Source organism: Lepus europaeus, chromosome 2, assembly GCF_033115175.1.
Source record: "Lepus europaeus isolate LE1 chromosome 2, mLepTim1.pri, whole genome shotgun sequence".
Taxonomy (NCBI): Eukaryota; Metazoa; Chordata; class Mammalia; order Lagomorpha; family Leporidae; genus Lepus; species Lepus europaeus.
In genome coordinates this window covers 79,285,512-79,303,515 of record NC_084828.1, presented here as the reverse complement: position 1 = coordinate 79,303,515, position 18,004 = coordinate 79,285,512, and the positions used below count along the sequence as shown (strand labels likewise).

The window sequence follows — 18,004 nt, the reverse complement described above, 5'->3', positions numbered from 1 at the left end:
GCTGAGAGCTGCCTCCCAGGGTGGCTGAGGTGGAGAATGGGACTCCATGCATAGTCACATGGAGTTCTAGTCTGGCAGGATGGTGTGTTGTGGGAATCTGCTGCCCAGTAACCTGAGTGGACCCAGGGCTACAGAACCACACACTCACAGGGGTCAGGAGCATCAGTGCAGAGGATGGGCTTCCAAACACACACAGGGCACAGCAGACAAAAGCCCAGCCAGGGGCTGAAGTCCCAGCAATGCCAGCAAGCATCCAGTGACCGACCCTGGGCCCCTCAGCCAGGTCTGCACACCACTCTGAAGGCCGTTTCCTTCGTGGCTCCTCTTCCACCTCCTGCGCCCTGAGAGTGGGCACCGCTAGGACATACCTGTCCACCCCACTGCCTCCACCTGGACTTGCCTCCAGGTGCTTTCATTCTTCCCATCCCAGGGTCCCTGTCCCCTTTTCTTTGCCACTGGGCTCCCCAGAAACTGCCTCAGCCACTTTGGAGCTCAGGGCCAACAATTCTGGGCCCCTGAGGTGCTGCCCATGGCCATTGGCCTCCCAGCACTGCCACCACGTCGGCATCTTGCTGGTGTCCTATTTCAGGGTTCCACCTTGGATAGCTCCCTAGCAGCTCGGCGCAAGCTCTCCACCATCCCTGAGAGCAGCTGTCTGCGCCATGTAATGCCGGCTTCATTTCAGACATGGCTGGTGCCCCAGGATCAACCTTCCCCGGCACTCCGAAACCCCCCCTCCCCACCCAGCCTGCCGACACCTGGCGCCTCACTTACGGCCTGGCCTCGGAGCTGGGTCGCGGCCTGCTGGAAATGCGGCATCATCCTCTTGCACATGCTGCACCCTGGGCACGGGCAGGAGAAAAATCCAAACGTGGTTACAGCCATGGCTGGGCCCCTGCGCTCTGCCCTTCCTCCCCCTCGGGTTGTCTTTCATCCAGTGGAGGTGCTCGGGATTGTCCCAGACCCTGAGGACACACAAGGAGGGGAGGCAGAGTCCCCAGCCCCCGAAGAGCCCAGCCAACAGGGCACAGCCCAGCAGTCAGGAGAAGAGCAAGGTGCAGAATAACTGAGGGAAGCAGAACAGGTGTTGGCAGAGCAACCTCCAGAGGCACAGCCGAAAGGAGCTGCAAATGAGCCGGAGCAAGACGCCACCAGGGAAGACGACGTGTGGTTGCAAGTACTGGGACTTCTGGGGCTTGCAGGCCTTCCATTAACAAGGATAATTAAGCAATGACTGGAGGCAGCCAAGCTGCCCATGGAAGGAGCCTGAGATAGGGCTCTCATGGTCCCCAACCTGCTGACAGCCCCGGACAAGCTACCTCCGGTCCCTGGCAAATGAAGGGGGCTAGGTGAGACAACTGTAGGCCCTCTGCTAGTTCTGACATAGGAGGACTCTGTGAGGGTGTGGCTCAGCCCCCGCTGAGGTTCTGGGATCCACCAGGGCCACACTCCTCTCCTGGGGAGGGGACACCACCCAGCCGAGGGGGATTCCAGGTCCCAAATATCCGCTGCTACTTCAGAGTGACCTTGACCTACACCCACCGCTTCCCTTAACCACAGCGGGCCATGTATCCACACTGACCTCACTTGACACGAGAACCTGTGTGTGCTCAGATACCAGGAATTCTAACAGCCACTCTACTGCAAGACAGCTTTGAAGTGACCAAAGCCGCCTAGAAACACGCGTCAAGCTGGTTCTCACCCCAACTGGGCAGCAGGGATGGGACCCTGTGTTCAGCTGACACCCTGCTTGACCAAAAGCAGAGCCACACACTCTGGGAGTCCTATTGCCCTGTGGGGAAGCCATGGATGCCAGGGAACTGGAAGGAAGGCAAAACTCCTCACCAACTTCGCCAGCACAGAGCAGGTGCAGTGCAGCTGCCCAGCAAAGAGACTAATACCCCTCCCCAGCACGTTACCCTGGGCATAAGTCCCCGCTGCCAGTCCAGGCCTTGACTCAGGGAGAGGTAGGAGGGAAGGGGCTGCCGCGAGGCCAGCCCATGGCACCTGCCTTGGGCAGACCAGTAGCGCCTCTCTTTGGGCCTTGCTGCCACAACTGACATCACAGGACATGAAGGAAGGAGGTGACTCTGGCCAGGAGACATGGTTCCCCTTGTGGGAGGGGACAGCGCTTCAGCAGGCAGGTCGCAGGTGGACGCTTCATGCTAGGGAAGAGCAGGAGCTGGACTCGGCCCAGGTGTGCATCACCCCGCAGCCCTCACTGGCTGTGGGACTCTGGACGAGAGCTCAGGCTGCCTGAGCCTCAGCTTCCGTGTGTGTGTGTGTGTGTGTGTGTGATATAGAGAAGCACCTGCCCCGTGGCCGAGGGACAGAGCCCACCCGGGGAGGGAGGAGGAGCCAGGCCCTTGGCAGGGGACTCTCAGTGCCCACCTAGATGCCTTAATTCAACACAAGACCTCAGGTCGGCCTCTTGGCCCCTGCAGGGGTAAACATTCCTACCAAGGAACCACCTGCAGCCTCTCATCCACTTTTTACTCAGTGGCCTGGGCGTGACACCACTGTGACACAACCACCCATCAGGAGCTTAACTGATGACCTGTCTCTGCAGGTGTGGTCTCTCTTCCCTTCTGCATGTCTGCACCCCATGGCAACACCACCCTCCCCATTCCCCAAACCCGCCAGGCCTCCCCAAGGAATCTGGCCCTGTGGGTGGAGGCTAGTGGCCCTGGGTGGAGAAGCCACGGGGTCAGGAGGTAATGCAGGAGTAATGGGAAGCTACAGGCCCAGCTGATTTACCTTCACCAAAAACAGAGCTGCTCCTGTGATTGCCATCTGAGCTTAGCTTCCAGCCGGTCCAACCGGGCGGCAGGGGGAGGGGAGACTAATTCTCACTTGCAAACCCCAAGTCAGAGCAGGCAGCCTTTTCATTTTCTCATTAGTGCAGTGAACAGTAACTGAGTCAGCAGCAGGGCCCGTCACAGATAAAGGCTCCCAGTCACCCCCACGTGACCAAGGGATGAGAGTCCCCTCAGACTTCCCAGGTGGGAGTCACTGTGTATCCTGGGAAAGTGGAACTATGGTGCCATGAGGGCTCCACTGGACTAGGAAAATAAAAGCACGAGTCTGTTTCATTAAACACCGTGGAGATCCCTGGCGTGGGACCCAGGAGGCCATCCAGTCGGATCCTACATGGCAGGTTTAACTGAACCCGAGTATTCTCCCTCTCCTGCTAAGCTCTCTGATACCTACAAGGCTCCCAACTTCCCCTTCCCTGGCTTTCTATTGCCTCAAGATAATGACTATGCACATGCCTCTGCTATGACGAGGGGGCTGGGCCACAGCCACACTGCCCGGGTGAGGGCGGGCTGCTAGTGAACCACGATCAATGTCATCACCCTGAGAGCTGCACGGTTCCTCGTGACAGGCGCTGCCTGGGACATGCACCCATCTGACAGATGCACTTCACCAATGCACTGAGTCCTAAAGACTAAGCTCCAGGCAAGGGAACCCCTGAAGCAGTTCACGGCCAGGCGGTTACTCAGCTCCCTCCAAGAAGAAAAGGGGTGAAGCCAACCAGGCAACACGAACAAAGAGAATGGACCAGGGTTACCGTGCAGAGCCGGGTCTACAGGGAGTGGGCATCCTCCCACCTGCAGGCAGGCCCTTGGGGGTCAGTGGTGGTGGTGCGGGGAGGCTGCGGTCACCAGGAAGAAGGTACAGGCCCAGGTCAGGCAGAAGCGCCAGATTCCATCATGTCCTGCCGTCTCTGTCACGACTGCTCAGCTCTCTGTGACAGCCCAAAAGCAGCCACAGCCCAGGGGTGAAGGCCTAGGCATCGCTGTATGTCGTGAAGCCTCATTTCCAAAAGAAGGCGGTCAGGCCATGGGCCGCAGTCTCTGGACACTTTCTTAGAGGGTGATAAGGCAGTAGTGGGAATAACCCACAATTTTTCAAGAAGACAGAAACTAGGGGCTGGCACTGTGGCGTAGCGGGTAAGGTCGCTACCTGCAGTGCCAGCATCCCATATGGTCGCTGGTTCAAGTCCCAGTTGCTCCGTTTCTGATCCAGCTCTCTGTGATGGACTAAGCAGTAGAAGATGGCCCAAGTCTTTGGGCCCCTGAACCCACGTGGAAGACCCAGAAGAAGCTCCTGGCTCCTGGCTTCGGCTCGGCCCAGCTCCAGCCCTTGTGGCCATTTGGGGAGTGAACCAGTAGATGGAAGACCTCTCTCTCTGCCTCTACCTCTCAGTAACTCTGCCTTTCAAATAAACAAATACATCTTAAAAAAAAAAAAAAAAAAGGAAACCAGATGTGCACTACATCTGGTAAAGAGCAGGTGGTAAGTACGGTTTTGTGAAATGCCTGTTTCCAGCAATTCCCTATAACTTATATACGTGTACAGCACTAGACTGCAACATAAAAGAGTTTCACTTCTGTGAAATGCACTCGGCAAGTCTGAAAGCCACTGCTCCGATGCAACTCCTTGCCTTACAGATGTGGAAACTGAGACCCAGAGATGTGAAGACCTGGACCAGGCCCCCGGCTTGCTGGGGGCACCAGGTCTTCTGCTTGTCATTATCTCAGCAGTGCTGTCCTTCCTCCCAACATGCTGTCCTTCCTTCCCCCTCCTGGGGGGCAGCCGCAGAGGGAGGCAGGAGTCAGGGCTGGCCCAGCGGCAACCCCTGGAAGCAGGCCAGGCTCTGGACAGTGAGAGTGAGGTACTGCAGAGAACACAGCGGCGACCAGGGTGTGGTTTTGTCAGGCAGGGGAGGGGCCTGGGTCCCAGCAGCCAAAGGCGGCAAACAGGGAGGGGAAGGCGGAGCTAAGCAAAGACCTGTGTGCTTGAGGGAGGAGGTTGGGGTGAGGAAGGCAGAAGAGAGTGGATTCTGGTAGTGAGAAAGCCGATGGGGCCAGCAGGGGTGAGGAGAAGAGGTGCCCAGCTCCCCTCTCATATCCCCTACCCTGCCCGCAGAGACAGAGCTCCTAACTTGGGCCCAGGGGGGAGAGGGCACTCACAGGGGGCATAGAACATCATCATCAGTGGCCTGTCTTCCTTCTTCAGGAGCCGTCTGAAGTCCTGGGCACAAAGAGAGAGCACAGAGCAGTCAGCCACCACGCGGTTACAGGCTGCCACCTCCCGTTCCACCTCCCCTGCCAGGACCCTCAGTGGCGGAAGCACGCAGCAGGGTCACAGCACACTGGGAGCTGGAAGAACCCCAGACCACCTATCCCAGACTGCCCTGGCACGTTACACATGGGGAAACTGAGGCTTGCCGAGAACGAGTGCTGGGGCCAAGCTCCGGCCTTACTTTCAGCTCCCCAGGAGCACTAAGGGACAGCATGGAGCCCTCTCTGTGCCACGAGGCTATGGCTGAGGCTGCCCCTCATCCATGTGATGAACAGGATGCTTGCTGGGGTCATGCTGGACTGACTTGGCCAGATGGGGTTCTGCTCACTGCAGTCACAGGGGTTAACTGGCACCTGCCGGTCTGCTCCTGGGCTCCAGCCCCACTACCCCCAAGTCCCTGGCTGTGTCCACAGGGCAGAATGAGGCCCGGCCTGCCCACCAGGAAGTGACAAGCAAGAAGGGTCTTTGGTATCTGTGATACCCTCAGAACAATGTCTGGCACCTGGTCAGGCCACATAGAATTTGTTAAATAAAGATAATAAACGAGGCAGGCATTGTGGCACAGTTGGCTAAGCCATCGCCTGTGACATCAGCACCCCATATGAGTGCCGGTTAGAGTCCCAGCTGTTAGCTCCCTGCAATGTTAATTGCTGGGTAATCAGCAGAAGGAAGCTCAAGTGCTTAGGTACCTGCCACCCATCCAGGAAGCCCAGATGGAATTCCAGGCTCCTGGCTCTGGCCTGATCCAGTCCTGGTCATTACAGTCACTGGGGAAGTGGATCAGCAGATGGAAGATTTCTGTCTGTCTCTGTAACTCTACCTTTCAAATAAATAAACCAAGTCTTAAAAAGAAAAAGTAAAATGATGAATGGCTGCCACACGCTACTGTCAAGACTTGTATGTAAGGTGGGAAGAAGGTTTGCTTCCAACCAGAGCCACTGAAGAATGGGAAGGGGCCTCTTCCCGGGACAGCAGCAAAGCCTGCAACAGAAGCTATTTTGATTAAAGCAAGCTCTCCCACCAGTTTTCAAGGCAGAAAGTGAGGGGTGTTTCTCTTTTGAGTAATAAGGAAAATAAGACATTTCGAAACACGATTTTCCGGCAACAACAAGGCATTGGGTAAATAAATGATGGCGCGTCCCCTACGATGGAAGGCTCCGGCAGCACTGACGAGGCAGAGGAACATTTAACGCACTGCGAGATGTGCGTGTAAGGAGGAACATTTAACACATTGTGAGATGTGCGTGTTAGGTTAAGTCGGGGGAGGAGCAAGTTACAAAGCAGCACATGAAATGTAGCAACTTTTCTGCGAGCAAAAATATTTATGTACCCATCACGTTAAAAGCCTGGAAGCCGATAAAAATACCAGCAGTGGGTGTCTCTCAATGGAAAGGAATGGGGTGACTTGTCTTTTCTTCTGTGCTTAAACTGTATTTTCTATATTTTCAACAACGGATGCATATTGCGTAACAGTTCTCAGATTAAAAATGGTTACACATTTTTGTGGGTATCTAAACACTGTAGAACAAGTTCTGGAAAAGTTTACCCTTGTGTACATAACTAGAGAGTTCTGACACTCATTTGTGAACAGAATCAAGAAGACTGCAGTGGAGAACACACCCATCATGGACTCCATGAGCCTATTCAAAGGGGGCAATGGGAAATTTTAAAGGCAAAATGAAGAGTTGGCATAAGATAGCTCAGCCAATAACCCCTGGTCATGAGGACCAATGGCAAGGTCGACGTCAGTCCAGGGCAGCACAGGCACTCGTGGGGCAGAAGGATGCTCTGTGGGAGGCTGCAGTGGCCTGTGGGCAAGGCTGTGCTTCTGACAGTCTCCACTGCTAGTCCCTGGTATCAGACGCATGTGTGTGCATGATACCCTCCTCTTGGTTGTGTTGTATTAGCATCCATTGTTTCTTTATTGACACAAGCAACTTCTTCTCAATTCTGACGACTTTCTCATAAGATATGTGTCCCTAACAGGGGTTGTGGGATGCAGATACCTGAAAAATTATTTTCTACCATCCCTGGAGATAAAGTCCAGTAAAAGATGTGAGAACAGGTTTCCTTGAGTCTATAGCAATTTGGTGTCAAATCCTGATGAATATTGCCAAGTATGCATTTCTAAAATGCAAGTTGAGGGGCAGGCGCTACAATGTAGTTAAGTCAATCCAGCTCCCTGCCAATATGCCTGGAAAGGCCTTGGAAGATGGCCCAAGTACCTGGCCCCCTGCCACCCATGTGGAAGACTCTGATGGAGGTCCAGGCTCCTGGCTTCAGCCTGGCCCAGACCTGGCCATTGAGGCCGTTTGGGGGAGTAAGCCAGCAGAAGGAAAATCTCTATTTCTTCCTTCTCTGTCTCTCTGCCTTTTACGTTAAATGAAAATAAATAAAATTTGCAAAAATGCAAGCTGACTCAGCTGTTCAAACCTGAATGTGGAGCTCTTAGTGATTTTATGTGGGGAGTCTCTTGGCAGAAAAGTGGGTGTACCTTGTATTTCTACCTGAGAGAAAAGGGCACAGGATATGAGGACAAGAGGGCGAGGCGCAGGTGCACGGCCCCACAGCTGCAGAGGAACACGCCTGGGGAGTTCAGGACACGATGGAGGCGCTGCTAAGACTGTATCACAGGGACAACCACCGTTAAGGCGCTGTTTCTGCACAGCAATAGACACACGTGCCCCCATCTCCTGATGCCCACCCCTCTGCCCTAGCCCCCTCCCCTGCTTGCTTTTCAAGTTGTCAGGCTGCCACTCTCTCCCATCAAAAAGAAGGAGGCCCAGACCTGACCCACGAGGGTGGCCCACGGCGATGATAACGGCCCTTCTCCTCTTTGGGCTAACAAACATGAAAGGCTGAGTCAGTCACTGTGAAGGAAAAGGGCGAGGCTGTTTTATTTGATCAAGCCAGCATTCGCCTCCATCTACAAGACAGCACTGCTCACCTCAGGGACCATCGGAAGGCCCTGTCCATCCCCACGTGAAGGCGCAACCGAACCACGCAGCGTGGCAGAAACACAGGCACACGCGGACAGACACACGCTGTGGTCAGCTGCGGCAGACACAACTTCTGCCAAATACTCTAAGAATTAACAAAGGTTATGGGCCAGACCCACGCTTCACCTCCAGCCCAATCCGGAGGTTGACGCTTGGGAGCATAAATGTTTCATTCAGTTACACAGCGATGCAGAACTACAGACACCAGACCAAAGTCTCTGGAAACCAACTCAAATCTTGCAAATCATTCTTTTTCTTTTTTAAGATTATTATTACTTTTTAAAAATTATTTATTTGAGAGGCAGAGTTACAGACAGAGAGAGGTCTTGCATCCACTGATTCTCTCCCCAAATGGCAGGAATGGCCAGAACTGGGCCAATCAAAAGCCAGGAGCCAGGAGTCCCCCATGCAGGTACAGGGGCCCAAGGACTTGAGCCAACCTCCACTGCTTTCCCAGGCCAAAGCAGGGAGCTGGATTGGAAGTGGAGCAGCTGGGAGATGAACTGGTGCCCATATGGGATGCTGGTGCTACAGGTAGAGGCTTAGCCTACTATGCCACAGAGCCAGCCCCCACAAATCATTCTTTAAAAAAAAGGGGGCCTGTGCTGTGACTTAACGGGTAAAGCCATGACCTGCAGTGCTGGCACCCTATATCAGCACCAGTTGAGTCCTGGCTGCTCCTCTTCCGATTCAGCTCTCTGCTATGGCCTGGGAAAGCTGTAGAAGATGGCCCAAGTGCTTAGACCCCTGCTCCCGTGAGGGAGACCTGGAAGAAGCTCCTGGCTCCTGGCTTCAGATGGGACCAGCTCCAGCAGTTGTGACCATCTTGGGGAGTGAACCAGCGGATGGAAGACCTCTCTCTCTCTCTGCCTCTGCCTCTCTAATAAATAAATAAATCTTTTTTTAAAAAAAGTTTGTGGTCTTATCTTTACAGAAGAAGAAGGGCCACCATGGGTTAAGCCACTGGTTGTGACACCAGGCACCCATATGAGTTCCTGTTAAAGTCCTGGCTGCTCCACTATGATCAAGCTCCATGCAGATGCAGCCATTTGGCGGGTGAACCAGAAGATGGAAGATCTCTCTCAGACACACACACTCCCTCTCTCTTTCTCACACACACACTCTTTCTCTGTCACTTAGCTTTCAAATAAATAAAATAAATCTTTAAAAAATAGACAAAAAATAAAAAAGATGAAAGCCCATTTACAAACAAACAAATGCCCAGCCAATCCCAGCAACCTCTGGGTTTCAGAATACAGAGGCCTGGGACATTTAAATTTCCGTTCTTGAGAAGCAAGGCTAAGCACAGATACATTAAGTAAGCTGGTGAAGGCAGGGGACCACTCTCAGCATCGGCATGGGAGCTGCTGTTGGCGATGTCACCCACAGCAGGGGACAGAAGTCAAATATTAGACTCAGTTCCCGGGCTCCCCTGGGAGCAGGGGGGCATCCAGTGCCATCAGGCAAGCGGGGAGTCCATTACCTTCTCACTGTCGATGTGGACAACGTCCTTGGCTCCAGGATCTTCTTCCCACAGCGGGGGGCCTTTTGGATCCTTCAGAAAGGCCACTATGGACTGAAGGAAAAAGAGAGACGAGAAAATGCATGTTAGCCGGGAAAGGAGGGGGGACCTGCCCCATCTCCCAGCTGCAGGCTCAGCTCCCCCAAGTGCCAAGACCACACCCGGGGCAGGCTGGGGGTGCATGGCCTCCAAGGTGGCTGGCATCACTGCCTCATGCCCCCAAGGCACGCCCACTGCGGCCACGAGGCTCTCCCAGTCCCATGACCCCTCACGCACTCTGGTCAGCAGACCCACACCTCCTGGGGGTCTTCCCCGGCAGACAGGGGGCCCTTGAGGCAGTGATGGGCTTGTTGGAGAGACACCAGTGCTCTACTCAACGTCACCTCCTCCAGGAATCCTTTCTCATCACAAGGTTTCCAGGTTGCCCGGAAGCAGACCGGCACCTGGACTTGGCACGCCCACGGTACCGCGTGACTGCAGGTGGCTCTGGAGCGCGTGGGGGTTGGGGGCTCAGGCCCGGGGCCCTGTGCTGGGTGTTTCCGGCCCTCCGCCTCCGGACTGCGGAGTGAACAGCCAGGGCTCAGCTGGCCCCTGCCGTGTGGATGAGCGACCCAGCCTCCACGCCTGCGTGGGCAGGGAGAGGGGCAGCGGCCCCCTCGGCTCACACAACCCGCCGCTCGGTAGTGCCAGTTCCCTTCCCTTCAGTCACTGGAACATGGCGCCCCATCTGTGAGAACCGAACGACTCCCGGGAACCGGAAGTGCCCACCGGGCACGCTCCACACAGATCTCTGCAGCCGCACCGAGCTTTCTACGTCCCTCAGCTTCAGGAGCAAGATTCCCCTGCTTCTCTCCACTCGGACCACGGTCCAGTGAGCGGGCGCTGACGGCATGTGCCCGTAGGAGCGCTGTGTGCTGTGTGCGCATGCGTGAGTGCCAGGTGGGGGGGTGTGGGGCGGGAAAGGGAAACGTTGTTTCTGTGAGGCTGTGCACCCACCCCTGCCGCTGGCCACACACGAGAGGCCCTCCGGGAGGCCGATTATTTCTGGAGGCTCCAACGTGGAAAGAACTAGGATGGGAGACCTGGAGGCAGCCAAGCCCTGGCAGGATTTCATCCAGGTGGTGCTTCCTGCCTGTCCAAGTGGGCTGGAACCACCTCCCGGCAGGAGAGGAGCGGCCCTTTCTCAGCCCCAAGTCAGGTTCTCACCATGCCGACAAAAGCCTGGGCAGCACGGGCAGGGCCACCCCCAACCCACACTCATCAAGCTGCAGGGCCACCTGCCCGCCGGCCGTGTGAGATGCTGGGAGGCACCCTCCTGTCTGCTGTCCCAGAAACGGCTGGTGCAGGGGGTCTCAACCTAGGGTGCCCGGCGGACATGGGGAGCATGAGAGCCCCCAGACACAGGAAGCAGACACTGTCCTGTACGCACACACTCTGCTTCTGCTTCTGGGGAGATGGCCTATGTTCAGAGGATTCTCAGTGGGCTCAGGACCCAAACCAGGAGAGGAACTGAGCTGAGTTCCAGAGTTAGCACAGCGCCCCCACCCCTAGCGTCCAGAAACAAAGATGGACGTGAATGGAGGAAGGAAAGAAATGGCAATAAACATTTCTTTTTAAAAACAATTTTAAAATATTTTATTTATTTATTAGAGTTGCAGAAAAAGAGAGGGACACACACACACACACACACAGATAGACAGAGAGAGAGAGAGAGAGAGATCTCCCATCCACTGGCTCACTACTCAGATAGCTACAAGGACCGGGGTTGGGCCAGGCCAAAGCCAGGAGCCAGGAACTTCATCCAGGTCTCCCACATGGGTAGCAGGGGCTCAAGCACTTGGGCCATCTTCCACTGCTTTCCCAGGTACATTAGCAGGGAGCTGGATCGGAGAGTGGAGCAGCCGGGCCTCGAACTGGTGCCTGTATGGGATGCCCGCGTCACAGGCAGTACCTTTACCTGCTCCGCCACAGTGCTGCCCCATACAATGAACATTTCTGCCTCCAACCTGCTGTCTCTCTGTTGGAGAGCTTTCTTTTACTTTAATTGAACTTGAACGATCCCATCCATGCATCCCCTCCACACTGGTCTCACTGAACAAAGCCTCAGGTGGAAAAGTCTGCAGGGAGCAGCGTCTGGCAGCCCACCCTCAGCTGTCCTAACCTGGGTGCTCAGAAAGTGGCTGAGGCCTGCACTTGGCCTTCAGGACATCCTCACAGCTAGGGGCATGGCTGCAGGGTGTTAGGAGCTAGTTGTCTGAGGCACTTCCGGTCCTTACCACCTATGCGGTGAGCGTGGGTGTGCATGTGCTAAGAAGCCAAAGGCTGCTTGTGCAGGAGAGTCCCCTCCTATAAAAAGCCCCCGCTCTTTTGGCCTCTGACGACATTAGGGCCACAGCACAGTTCCCGTGACGAGGCACCTGCCCAATCACACAGGATGACAGTAACCACCACCAGACGTTCACCTGTGGCCCGTGTGCCCACCCTGGCAAGGACCCCTCCATCTCTCTGCAGACAGAGTCCTGGGAGAACCCTGTAAGGACACTCTTGGGTGACCTCAGCTGCTCCAGCTAAAAAGGCAAATGCTGTTGGGCAGTCATGGGCAAGGTTATGCCGCCTCCCCTTCCTTTGCCCCTCTCTGAAGAGCTGTAGGGACTCTACCCCAGTCCCTGCCTGCTCCATAGGACTTGGGGATCCAGGGACTAAGGATGCCCTCTCTCCGTGTGAAACTGAAGACCTTGCCTCTGGAGCGATGCTCCGCCCACCTCCCCAGCTTACTGATGCAGAAATCACAGCAGAGCTATCTGGTCTTTGTAAGCAGTAGGACAAAGGCCCGGACTCTGCCTCCCCTACCCAGACAGCAGCACGTGGGGCCGCTGCAGCTCCTTGCCACTTGCCTGCATCGACAATTCTGAGCAGCTGCCATTCCCTGTTCCATGATTCCAGGTCAGAGTCCCAGAGGTCCTGGCCAAAGGCAAACCAGAAGCCCAGTGCCTCCTTTCATCACTGCATCATTGCATAAGCACCCCCGCAACACACCCACACACACTCAACTGGATCTTGTTCCCGGGAGGCAGTGTTCTTGGCCAGGACATCGGATGGTGTCTGAACACAGAATGGAAGGGTAAAGAGTTCTCCACGGGTCTAAGTGGGTGTTACGATGATGAGTAATCAGGCTGGGACCTTGTGCAGGGTAAAGGCTGAAGGAACTCAAAGGAGGGGGCTGGAGCTGTGGCGTAGCAGATAAAGCCACTGCCTCCAATGCTGGCATCCCAGATGGCACCAGTTCATCCTATACGGCTCCACTCCCAATCCAGCTTCCTGCTAATGGCCTGGGAAAAGCAGCAGAAGATAGCCCAAGTGCTTGGGCTCCTGCACCCATGTGGCAGACCCATGGGAGCTCCTGGCCTCAGCCTGGTCCAGCTCTGGCTGTTGTGGCCACTTTTGGAGTGAACCAGCGGCTCTCTGCTTCTTCTTTCTCCGTAACTTTGACTTTCAAATAAGTAAAGCCCTGAAAAAAACTTTTGTTCACTTTATATTAAAAAAAAATTGAAAATGTATTAGCAAACAAAAAATAAATGCTATCTTACCAAATTAGAAAAGAAAAAAACCTCTTGTGTTTAAAAAGAAGAAAAAAATTAGTGAGTACTAAGAAAGACCTGGGATGAGCAAGAGACACAGGGAGAGAGGCAGTGACAGCTACACAGACAAAGAGGCAGGAGCGCAGGGTCCAGCCGCATCTGAGATGCAGGAGAGTTAGAGAAAGAAAGTTCAGCCCCTGTTGGGACCAGAAGAAACACAGCACCCGAGCAAGGCAGGCGGTGTCGCCTGGACCAGAAACAGAAGACTGGTTGGAAAGAGACAAAGGACAGGGGAAGCGCTCGGGGCTGGTGGCTGCCCTGTGATAGCAAGGAAAGCACGCTTTCCTGCACACTGTTGTCCCCTCCCGCACTGCAGTGGTGGCAGGGAAGCCCTCAGGGACAGCCACACGTCACCTGGAACAAGCTGCATCAGCCTAGAGGTGCCGACCTGCCCCGGGCACAGCAGGTCCCCCCCAGCCGGCAGGTGGCCATGGTAGCCACCACCATGGAGATGAGAGAGGATCCTGGAGCCATAGCCCAGGGAGACCAGGGCTCTGGAGGGGGGAGACTGACGTCACCCGCCTCCCTGGACAACTGCGGAGATGCCCACAGATCGAGATGTCCCCAGTCACAAACTTGTCCAGATATTCTGCAAGCCATGTGTGCTGCGGGGCCCGACACAGGCTCCGGGCTCCTGGAAGAGTAACTTATACAACGGGCCCTTCCTTCTCCCAGGGAGAGCCTGCCAGACGCCAGGCACCCACGTAGCTCCACCGCTGCAGAGAAACAGGCGGGTGCACTTACCTTAAATGTCAGGGCTCGGTTATATTCCATGTGAAACGCGCCATCCCTGTCAAATGAGGAGAAAGAGGCGTCAGCTTCCAGAACGGTTGTGCAGACACACAGCTCTGGCTCCCCGCAGCATCTCAGTGTCATTGTCATTGAGCATGGTCAGGATTTTTTTTTTTTTTTTTTTTGCAATAGAACTGTAAACAAACTGGGAAAAAAAAAATCTCTGGAAATAAAATGAATCGGACTGGAAATGGCAGTTCACCCAGCGCAGCCAGGAGAGCCTGCTGCACGCCCGTGGAGATTGGGAATGCCCGCCCGGACTCACTGGTAATGAAATAATTCGACCGCTTTGTCCTTGGGGCTCAGGTCAACTTTCATCTTCTTGCACAATTTTCTGCTCTCTGCGTCACTGGAAGACACAAACGTCGGGAACCATTTGTTACCTGAAGTCCCCACAAAGGTGTTGACAGCCAAATCTGCTGATGGCCGAGAAACACGCCGCTCCATGTGGAATCCTGCACCCACAGGGTGACCTCACCGAGGCGGGTCTTAGACGAATGGAGGAAGAAGAGGAATCAACACGAGGCGGCTGATGTGGAAAGACAGGGGCTAGCAGCCCGGAGGAGCTGGGTCACTGTCTGAGAAGCCGCGCACACAGGCCCAGAAGCGCCACCGTCACGCGAGGAGTAAACTCCATCCAGGGCTCTGAGGACACCTGGGCTGTGTGGAGAGCACGGATTCCCTAATCCCTCCAGCTCCTTACTTTAGAACCTCTGAGGCCCGAGTAAGACTTAAACATATTTTAAAATGTACTTATGGGCCGGCGCCGTGGCTCAACAGGCTAATCCTCCGCCTAGCAGCGGCGGCACACCAGGTTCTAGTCCCGGTCGGGGCGCCAGATTCTGTCCCAGGTGCCCCTCTTCCAGGCCAGCTCTCTGCTGTGGCCAGGGAGTGCAGTGGAGGATGGCCCAAGTGCTTGGGCCCTGCACCCCATGGGAGACCAGGAGAAGCACCTGGCTCCTGCCATTGGATCAGTGCGGTGCGCCGGCCGCAGCGCGCTACCGCGGCGGCCATTGGAGGGTGAACCAACGGCAAGGGAAGACCTTTCTCTCTGTCTCTCTCTCTCACTGTCCACTCTGCCTGTCCAAAAAAAAAAAAAAGTACTTATGTATTTGGAAGGCAGAGGAACAGAGGCAGGCAGACCGGCAGGCAGGCAGAGAGATCTCACATCTGCTGGTTCACTCCCCAAATGCCTACAACAGCTAGGGCTGAGTCAGGCCAAAGCCAGGGGCCGCGACCTTGATACAGGTCTCCCACGTGAGTGGCGGAGACCCAAGTATGTGAGCCATGGCCCGCTGCCTCCCAGAGCGCACATTAGCAGGAAGCTGGAATCACGCGACCCCAGGCCCTGCAACAGAGCGTGTGGTGTCCCAAGCGGCATCTCAACCACCTCCCGAGATTCCCCTTTGCAGAGCACTTTCATTTGCCACTGGCTACGTATGTACCACCCGACCAGGAGAGGAAGAAGGTGGTCTCTCGTGGAGGGAGTCAGAAATCTGATCAGGAATCACGGAAAACCAAAAGGAGACAGGAGAAAGCCTCGGCTAACGGCCCCTCCCTCACAGCAGCAATTTGACTCTCCTGTGATGCGTCTGTCAGATGCCAATCACTGTCACCCAAGTGCCACCTCACCTATCCTTGGCTCCTTCCTACACCAGTGTCTCTCAAAGTGTGGTCCCTGGGCCAGCAGCATGGGCATTGCCCAGGAACCCATCAGACATGCAAGTTCTTAGCCCCATTCCAGGCCGACTACATCCAAAGCTCCCGGGTACTTGAGCTGTTGTTTTACCAACCCTGCAGGTGATTCTGGCGCATGCTCAATCTTGAGAACCCCTGTATTTAACCACCATCCTTCCCTGGTTCCCCCCAACTCCGCCTCCTGCAAAGATTTCGGGGCCTCCATGACCCACACCAGCCCCTCAGAGGCCTCGCCTACTCTCACAGCTTCTCTGGCCTCACCACTCAGCAGTGCCCCCAGTGGCCACCCCGCTCCCAGAGAGCCCTGCTTGTAGCTCGAGGGCCAGCTTCCACATCTGGAGGCATCTCGGCCAGCTGGCACCTGCTGATCACCACTGACTGCACAGCGCGAGTCTTGGGGAGCTCTGTGGCGCTCCCTGAGGGTAGCCCCTTCCTCTCACCCCTCACCTCCGCCCTCAGCCATCAGCTCACAGCGCTGTGCGCCAGCCCCGGAGCAGATGGACGCATCACCCTACGCGGCTCAGTCCGACGAGCAAGCCTCGGTGTGGACAGGCAAAACCGCAAGAGCTCTTTTTCAGCGTAAAGAATCAATGTGCCACTGTGGCCAAAAAAAAAAAAAAAAACCTAAATGAAAGATCTCTGTGAGTGAGATCCCAGTGGAAAGAACAGGTCATCAAAGAAGGAGGTACCTTTCTCTGAAGGGAGGAGAGAACTTCCACTTTGACTATGACCTTCTCTAAATAAGATCGGAATTGACAAACTCAAAAGGCCTCCATAGCCTTCGCAACTCATGACCAAGAGCCTTGGGTGATTACTGACACCATAAACAAGAGTGTCAATTTGTTAAGTCAACAACAGGAGTCACTGTGCACTTACTCCTCATGTAGCATCTCTGTCCTTAATGTGCTGTACATTGTGATTTAATGCTATAACTAGTACTCAAACAGTATTTTTCACTTTGTGTTTCTGTGTGGGTGCAAACTGTTGAAAGCTTTACTTAATATATGCTAAATTGATCTTCTGTATATAAAGATAATTGAAAATGAATCTTGATGTGAATGGAAGGGGAGAGGAAGCAGGAGAGGGGAGGGTTGCGGGTGGGAAGGAAGTTATGGGGAGGAAGCCATTGTAATCCATAAGCTGTACTTCGGAAATTTATATTCATTAAATAAAAGTTAAAAAAAATAAAATGCAAATCTTGCCATGGCGGGGAAAAAAAGAATCAATGTGCAAGTCAAGAAGCAGATCTCACTGGGGAGGGGTGCACAGGTCACAGGGATACGGTCACAAGGGTGCTGTCACCACGCCCACCTCACCCAAACCACAGGGTTCCTCCCCCCCTCCACTCCCCACTAGTCCTGGCTGTCTGACCAGCTCTGCAGCCTGTAGACAGTGGGGCTCCAGAGATGCTCGACCACTCCAAAAGCAGAGGCTAATGACCACCTTCTAACCCTACAGTCCCTGGGGATGCCACCCAAGCTGCTTCCGACAACAGCTGCCACGGTGCGGCTCTGGCCCAACCCGCAGGGGCTCCGAGGTGCGGCCTGACGGACAGGTGCAGGTATGCTGCAGAACAACGGTGACTGAGGTGCCGTCTCCACCTGCTGCACCGCCCCCGCAGCAGCTGGGACAGACCCAGCAGCGCACCCCAAGGGCCTGTGCGTGGCTCAAGCACCCACACCGCCAGCGTGACTGCTTCCGCAAGGTGGCCAGCCTGAGGTGAGCCCACCCCCCAGCCCCAGCCCACGCTGGCCCTCCTTCATCAGCCTCTGCCCGTGACTTTCACCAAGCAGAGGGAAGGACAGGGTGCAGGACATCCCAGCTCTGATTCCTGTCGGCTGTGCAGAAACCCATGCCACAGCTGCGGCCGGAGAGCCACTGTGGGCCCAGGACCGGCTTTGGTGCAACCCTGCTGACCAACCAGCTCGGCTGGTGGAGGTGCACACAGAGTACATCTGCTCCTCACTGCAGCAGCTGAGGTCCAGCCGAGCCCTTGGTTGTGACCCCGTGAGCCTATGCAATGCACACTTGGTCTTCCTTCCTGGCTTTCTGGTACACAGCTCCCCAAATCCTTGGAATCCCCCAAGCGGCAAGTGTCTCTTGCATGCCATTGAGCTGACTGGTGGCTGGCCGCCCCTGGGTGGCTTCCCGGAGCAGGTCCACAGAGGGACCAAGGCAGGATCAGAGGCTCGGCACTTCCCTTCCACGCGGCAACCTCCAGGAAGGGGGAGGCGTCGAGTCTGTCCAGCGGCCATGGACATAACCAA

The 18,004-nt window shown here is 55.3% G+C and overlaps 1 protein-coding gene across 1 annotated transcript in view; it reads right to left on the bottom strand.

Moving 5' to 3' along the window:
- The window catches only part of PDIA5 (protein disulfide isomerase family A member 5), a 91,053-nt gene that overhangs the window by 39,196 nt on the left and 33,853 nt on the right, over positions 1-18,004 (bottom strand). Inside the window, exons 4-8 of the mRNA XM_062208894.1 lie at positions 14,305-14,388; positions 13,992-14,037; positions 9,571-9,663; positions 4,977-5,037; positions 775-842 (exon numbers count right to left, since the gene is read on the bottom strand). Coding sequence (XP_062064878.1) covers positions 775-842; positions 4,977-5,037; positions 9,571-9,663; positions 13,992-14,037; positions 14,305-14,388 — 352 coding nt within the window. The remainder of the gene's footprint in view (positions 1-774; positions 843-4,976; positions 5,038-9,570; positions 9,664-13,991; positions 14,038-14,304; positions 14,389-18,004) is intronic.